Source organism: Pseudonaja textilis, chromosome 1 (assembly GCF_049901715.1).
Source record: "Pseudonaja textilis isolate UNSWEBS1 chromosome 1, rPseTex1.2, whole genome shotgun sequence".
Lineage (NCBI taxonomy): Eukaryota > Metazoa > Chordata > Lepidosauria > Squamata > Elapidae > Pseudonaja > Pseudonaja textilis.
The window spans coordinates 21,793,608-21,801,199 of NC_141990.1; the positions used below are offsets into that span (position 1 = coordinate 21,793,608).

The following is a 7,592-nucleotide window of genomic DNA, read 5'->3' on the forward strand; positions in this document are numbered from 1 at the left end:
CTGTGCCGCGCAAAGCAGCTGAGGTTGAAAAAGCAGGAAATAAAGGACCGGTAGGAGCCCAGGCGGGCGGGTGGGCCAAACAGCATCAAACACAGAACCGGTTCAGTGTCTGCTGCTCTTCAGAGCTACCGGTTCTTTAGAACCAGGCAGTACCGGTAGCATCCCACCCCTGATCTTGAGTATTGATCACCTCCCTGACCTTGACTTCATCATTTCCCATTATTTGCAACATTTCTGTTTTGCACCATTAAGTTAACTATTGTTTCTTAGACTGCCCTGTAGCTCTTCTCAGATCATCTAGAATGGATCACCAAATCGATCCCATAGAACAGTGGGCCCAGTACTCTGCTATCTAAATTAGGATTAGCCAAGGCCAAAAGAGGCCTCTCTTAAGACACGCTTGCACTGCAGACTGGGTTTTAGGATGTTCAAAACTAGCAACAAGTGGGTAGGCCACATTCAGGATTTCTATAAGGCTTTGATAATTATCAGTTCACTTTTTTCAGTGCCGTTGTAACTTTGAACAGTCACTAATGAACTGTTGTAAGGCTAGGACTAGCTGTACTGACCTGAGAAGGCCTAACCTGGAACTCTTTGATATTTTGGACTACAACATTCCCATGTCTTTGTCATTGGCTTTGCTGGAAGAAATACATGGGAATTTAAATCCAAATCATCTGAAGGGTCAGGAAAATTTATGCCTTTTATAATATTTGTATTGTAGTCCTTTGTGGGCTTCTTCAATTCATATTAATCTTAAAAAATTTACATTCAGTTCTGGATTAATTCACCAAGATTTAAACTGAGTGTTTGGCAATTCTTCATATAGCTTAAATTCACAATCCCTTTTTACACACACACACAAAATAGCATCAATTCTCTGCAATCCTTCCTGGTTAGATGCAAGTGCAGTCAGTCCGAAAGACAAATATTCCATATTGCATTTCAACTAGATATATGGTTTGATTCTGATGGAGGTTTTCTTTTTTTCCTGCTTTTTTTTTTTGGAGGAGGAGGAGGATACGGAGTCCCTGGACTGGGCGTGCCTGGTTACGGAGCTGGTGCCGGAGCTGGAGGTCTGATCCCCAGTGGGCAAAGATGCATCTGATGGGATGCAGCGGGAGGGCAATTCAGGGTGGGAATTGTGGCCACATCTGCGTCATCCTGAAACTCAGTCGAATCCTTTCAAAATTGGAAATGTGAGGATGCACCTGTTCCAACTTGGTCCATCATTATAAATTAATTCATTAATTAATAATTTGTAGAAATATTCTATATCAGTGTTTCTCAACCTTAACAATTTTAAGATGCGCGGACTTCAACCCCAAGAATTCCCCAGCTAGCATGCCCTATATTTTAAACACTGCTATCAATTTTAGGGTCATTGTAAGCTTAGATCTATCCTTGACTGATCTTAAACTTTGCTCCTTGTAATGCAAAATAGAAAAATATTAGTTCGGGATGTAGGAAGGAAATCTGAATGACCATTAAGGGCTATAATTTTTCCCCCTTCATAATACCTTAACCCTCATGCACCCGTACAAACCAATTCAAAGGTTTTTTTTAAAAAAAAGTCCAGTTCTTCATGATTATATCCTTGCAGTTTTTTTAGTGTGATAAAATGGTTTTGCCACTGCCTTGTCTAGAGTTGCTTTTAAAAAAAAAATCCGGTCAAGTGAATAAATGTGGTATTAATAAGAAATTGCCATCCACATGCTGACCAGTTTTCTAAGATCAGCCAAGTCATAACTGGTTTTCAGCCAGCTAAAATAATTGGAGCAATACTATTAAGCAAATGAGGAAAGTATCTTTCTCCCTATCACCTTTCAGCCATAATCCACTCATAGGTAGAGCTCACCTCTGCCTCCAGCCTCAAGTGACAATATCTTTATTTATTTAACCTATTTCTATGACGCTACAATCCTAGGAGACTCTAGGAGGCTTAAATAGAACACATTCAGATTACAGACATCCAGGATAGAATAAAACAACTACAAACACAATAAAACTAAATACCAGAATAAGAGTTGGAAGGGATCTTGGAGGTGTTATAATCCAACCCCCTGCTCAAATTGGAGACTTTATACCAGTTGTTCCACTGATTAATCGTTTGAAATGTCAGGAAATTTCTCCTTATTTCTAGGTCATTCCCTCCTTGATTAATTTCTGTCCAATGCTTCTTGTTCTACTTCCAGCTGTTTTGGAGAATAAGCTGACCCCCTCTGCCTTGTGGCAACCCTTGAGATAATGGAACACTGTTGTCATGTTAATCACAGTCTTTTCCCCCCATTAAACTTGACATACCCAATTCCTTCATATGTTTTATCCTCCAAATAGCATAAATAGAAATAAAGATGGCAAAGTTTACATCAAGGGAAAGTTTTCTGAAACAATTCAGTTTTTAAAAGTTTCCAAAAGACCAATATACATAGAGCCAATCCACAAGGCTGGGACTGCCACAAAGAAGCAGCACTGCCTGCCTCTCCTATCTTCTCTCTCTGTCCCTCTCCCTCCCTCCCTCCCTCTCTCTCTCTCTCTCTCTCTGTCTCTCTCTCCCTCCCTCCCTCCCTCCTTCCTTCCCCCACCTTCCTCTCTCATACACACACACACAAAAGTCTCCTGAAAATGGGAGATCTGATTGGATGGGTCAATTCTGATGGGAGAAGGGGGTCCTTGAGGTACCCAGGCACCAAGCCGTAAAGGGATTTATAGGTCGCATTTTAAATTGGACCTGGAAACCAACTGGCAATCAATGCAAGGTCAGCAAAACCATTTGCTCCCAGTACTGAGAGTTTAAAAGGATTTGGACAACTGCGTTTTGGACCAGTTGTAGTTTCTGAATGCTCTCCAAAAACAGCCCCAAATAAAATACCTTATGGTAGTTAAACCAAATGGCCATGCGGGGAATGATTCTCCTTTCTCTCATTCTGTTGCCCAAGATTGCAGTATCCAGGGTGTAAACTCCTGAACCAGACAATAAGAAAATAGGGCTTCTACCAACAGGGGAGGAGGCATGGGGTACAGAAGAGAAAGGAGGGTCAGAGTTCAAGTGACTCCCAAATCTCCAAACAACAGAAAATGAAATATCCTCATAAATGACTTTCTTCTCATAGAAGTTGTCCATGTTCAAAGTTCACAAAAGATGTGAGGTTTTGCAAGAATAGCTCATTTTTATTTATCCTCACCCTACACTTCTATAACTGGATAAATCATTCTACTAGGCATGGATAGTTGGAAATGTACTTATTTTAAGTCAGCATTTCTCAACCTTAGCCACTTCAGAATGGGTAGACTTCAGTTCCCAGAATTCCCCAGTCAGGCAGGAATTCTGGCAGTTAAAGTCCACTCATCTTAAAACATGGTGGCTGGAGAATTCTGGGAGCCGAAGCCCACCCATCTTAAAGATTGCTGGCTGGGGGATTCTGGGAGTGGAAGTCCACCCATCTTAAAATTGTCACAGTTGAGAAACATTAAAGTTAATTTATTATTTCTGTGGATTCCAGTGCTGGTATTCTAATTGCTGTTGAGTCAAGAAAGGAAAAATACCATTCTTTCCTATTATTGAGCAAATTATTGAGTCTTTCCTTCCTACCAACTCTCAGCCATGGAGATAAAAAGACTGAGCCTCTTCAGAAACCCTGCAAACTCTTCCCACATTTGTTCCAACACAGTGGATTATCTTGTGTATTGTTTCCTTAAGGGCCAGCAAATTCCTGCACTTCTCTCTCTTTTTTCCTTTTAACTAGAAGGAGAAAAAAATATCCAAGTTTATATAAAATAATATGCCAGAGAGTGGAGAGAATAGTGAAACGGAACTCAAGAGTCAATGTTTTACCGAAAGATAGCATGTTAGATAGTGGGATCCGAAGCTTTGACAGGCCCACAGCTGCACTTGCATGATGTTGAGTGGGCTGGAAAAACTCCACAAAGATGACAGGGGGCACACTGGCTGGGTTTGCATGTGCTCATCTATAGCTTATCTTAACCACAATTTATTCAGCTAATCCAAGCTTTTGGAATCACACTAAACAACTGTAGCCTAAACTAACCCCATGGAAGGATAAAACCAGCCTACAAAGCTGAAACGCAGTCAGTCATAGCTTTCTGTAGGTTGTTAGAATACTGCTTTTGGTATTCTAACTGCAAAGGTCCTCTTTACACATGTGCATAATCATTGGCTGCCTCAGTCCTCCAATACTTCATTTAACTGTGTGGATCAAGTGTCCTCTGTGCTTGTCCTCTCAAAGTCTTTTTATGCTTTCTCCCAACCGTTCCCCTCTATTGCAGCAACTGGCACTGGCTTTGGATTATCTCCTATTTACCCAGGTATGTTGTCCAGGGAAAGCCTCAAGTCCTGGCAGACCCAATTGCAGGAAGGGGCTCTGGGCTGAATAATCTTTGTCTGGCCAGAGTAGCAAGCCTGTGTCCTGAAGGCAACAATTACTCAATGATGGTTTTCACCCAGTGTGTGTACTACTTCAATCTCATTATCTTTTGCTATTAACAGAGCAGTGCCCCTTCAAAATGCTTCCAGGAGTTATTAATAGAGAAAATAGACTGGCCCAGTCGATATAACACTCAAAGCATAATGGCCAGGTTTCTCGTAATCTATTAAACCTGGGTTAATGAAACAACTACTGTATTCATATCATGTTCTCTTAAACCCATGGCTAGTTCATCCCAGAGAATTGGCTACATCCCCTCAATTCATAGGGCCAGAAACTACTTCATTTTCATTGAGCACATGTTGCAATTTCTCCTTTTTTTTTTCTTGCTGTATGAACCAGCCATTTGCTTTTTCACACCATGGTTCAGCAAATGATGGCTTACTGCAATGCATGAATCCAGCCACTGACAAAGAAGTGTCTTAGATGGGCCCATTTCTCTGAGCAATTCTTAGCATAGTGGGAAAGGGGTGTGTGTGACTAAAAGGGGCAATGCTAACAAGATTTTCTCTCTCATTTAGGATTCACAGGTGGAGGTGTACCTGGCTATGGAGGTAAGAGCAGTACTTTAGGGGGAGGAAGGGGAGCAAAGGATTGTCCACAAGTTAACTGGTTATCCAGCTTTGAATGACCCTCCCTCTTTTTTTCTCTCTCTACACACAGGTAAACCTCCCAAGCCCTATGGAGGCCTGGGGGCACTCGGCTACAAAAGTAAGTGGCACCATAGTTTGGAAAGATAACTTGACTGAGAGCTACTGCTTCTTTTTATTTCCAAAACTGCCATGCTCAGAGATAGTCTGCCTCCAACAATTTGACCCTGAGTTGAAAGAAGAAGACTAATACTCAACATGCCCTTGACAGAATCTCCCAGTCAGAAACAAGATGTCAGGGCAGCTGATTGGCTGATCTGATTCTCGCAGGACGGATTTGGTGCTCCTGTCCAGTTAGCTGGAGAACGCCTGACCACCACCTGCAGCCTGTTCCCAAAACAGTAATGGTCATCTGAATCAGTGAAGGAAGTTGTTGGGGATCCTCAGTAGAGGTCCAGGAGTAGCTGGTGGGAGTTTGACCCTGCTTAGTTTCCAAGCCCAGAACAGATTCTACCAGGTACTATTCCATGACATAAAAGCTGTCTACTACAGGTTTCAATACCAAAATCTGAAACCCAAACTTCCTCTTTGTACCTAGTGGTTTTGCTATTTAAATTCCAGAATCATCAGTTAACTAAATCGCCTGGGTTGGGTTTGTACAAATCACACTAACCTACCTACACAACCAAGGACATTGATGTTATTAAAGCTGGATGCATGAAGTTCTTGGTGCTCTTAGCTTGGTCGGTTGCTTGGTTATGGCACTGATGAAGCTACTTAGTTGGGTAAGGAAATACCTGAAAACAAATAACCAAGTTCAGAGAGCACCAAGAATGCCACAGTTCAGCCTTGAGCTACAGATAATTTTTCTTCTATTGGAAGTCGAACGTGTCCAAATAAAAGAGCAAGGCCTTCAACAAACCCGGTTAAGAATGTTGCATCCACCCAAGCCGAGGTCAGAATCCCCAGGCCTGTTTCTGGATTGGCAAGTCTCCTTGGTCCCTATCAGCCACCTGCTGGACGGTTTGGTCATTCTGTCTTTCTCTCTCTCTCTCTTCTGATTTCAGGAGGAGTCGGCCGGAAGAGGAAGTAGCCCAGACCGACAGCCTACCATTCACCTCATGAACTTTGGTGCTACTGCCTGGTCTCGAATGTACCCTCACCCCAGCCCACCCCTGAGAAAAGCAGAGATTCCACCACCGCCGCTGCCAACACAGCCCCATGCCTTGCCACCCCCCCCCCGGCTGGCCCCCCTCCCTCTCACTGGTGCTACAACCATCCCACAGGGAGCGTCCCTGCCTTCAGCTCCCTGGGGCCCTTTGGTGCTGCAGCCTAGGAGGGCTGCTTTCAGAGGGGGCGGCCTGAGCACTTTAAACCCACTCCTGAGCCCTGCCCCCACAAGCGGGAGGGGGGGCCAGGAGCCGTCGGCCAGCTGGCCCTGCTTCTTCCCTGGTCTCTCTCTGGATCTAAGTGTGGGGGGGGAGGACACCCCTTGTTTTGCCGTGAGCCCCATGCCAGGCCATCCTTCCCTTCCCCCTGAACACACTGCCTCTGTTTGGAGGGGAGCAGTTCAGGCCAAGCTGTCAGTGCCAATGGGATTAGCCTTAATCCTGGAGCTTCTGCTGGCTGCCAGGCTCGGGTGGATTAGCACGGCCAGGCCACAGCATCCGTACCATCCCTAACGTGGACGCCGGCATGACATCGTCCAGCTCCCAATGAACGGGCTGGCCAGGGACCCCTGTACATGACCAGCCAACCTGCTCCACATCTTCCATGTTTAATCACTTCGATGTAACTGGGATGGGACACTTTTTATAAAGAAGAACAATAACTGCTTTCCAAAAAAAATAAAATAAATAAAACCTGACTAATAAATAATGTTTTAAAGGTAATCTCTCTCTCTCGTTGCTATTTTCAGTAAAGATATAGTAGTCCTTGACTTACATCCATTTGTCCAGGGACTGTTCAAAGTTACAACAGCACCCAAAAAAGCTACTTACAACCGGTCCTCTCACACTTGCAACCATAGCAGCATCTCCAGGGTCACGTGATCCAAATTGGGGTGCTGGACAACCTGCAGGTATTTACGAGGGTTGCAGCAGCCAACAGGTGGTTGCTGTGACTGCTATCTGCAGTCTTTCTAGCCAGCTTCCAACAAGCAAAGTCAATGGGGGAAGTTGGGCTCACTTAGTAACTGTGGCAAAAAAATGGTAGTAAAATCAGGGATTAACCAACACCTTGCTTAGCAATGGAAATTGGCCTCTGTGGTGGTGATCATATGGACTATCTGTATATTTTTCAACTGACTGACCTGATCAGATCTGGATCAAGTTTCCCAGGAGCCTCGATAGCAGGATAGCAATAGCACTTAGACTTATATACTGCTTCATAGTGCTTTCAGCCCCCTCAAAGTGGTTTACAGGTTTACTATTGTCCCCAACAATCTGGCTCCTCATTTTATCCACCTCGGAAGGATGGAAGGCTGAGTCAACCTTGAGCCTGGTGGGATTTGAACTGCCAAATTGCAGTAGGAGTAGCTTGCAGTACTGCACTCTAA

General features: G+C 44.0%; 1 protein-coding gene across 12 annotated transcripts in view; it reads left to right on the forward strand.

Moving 5' to 3' along the window:
- ELN (elastin) overlaps positions 1-6,927 on the forward strand; it is a 98,706-nt gene extending 91,779 nt beyond the window's left edge. For 4 of the 12 annotated variants that reach the window (XM_087927976.1, XM_087928068.1, XM_087928003.1 and 1 more), the window contains 5 exons: positions 1,011-1,076; positions 4,288-4,326; positions 4,967-4,999; positions 5,109-5,156; positions 6,103-6,927. In XM_087927976.1, coding sequence (XP_087784102.1) covers positions 1,011-1,076; positions 4,288-4,326; positions 4,967-4,999; positions 5,109-5,156; positions 6,103-6,128 — 212 coding nt within the window. In that variant the 3' untranslated portion in view covers positions 6,129-6,927. The remainder of the gene's footprint in view (positions 1-1,010; positions 1,077-4,287; positions 4,327-4,966; positions 5,000-5,108; positions 5,157-6,102) is intronic. The other 8 variants (XM_087927994.1, XM_087928014.1, XM_087928023.1 and 5 more) reach the window with 5 other exon arrangements.
- Positions 6,928-7,592: the final 665 nt, after the last annotated feature.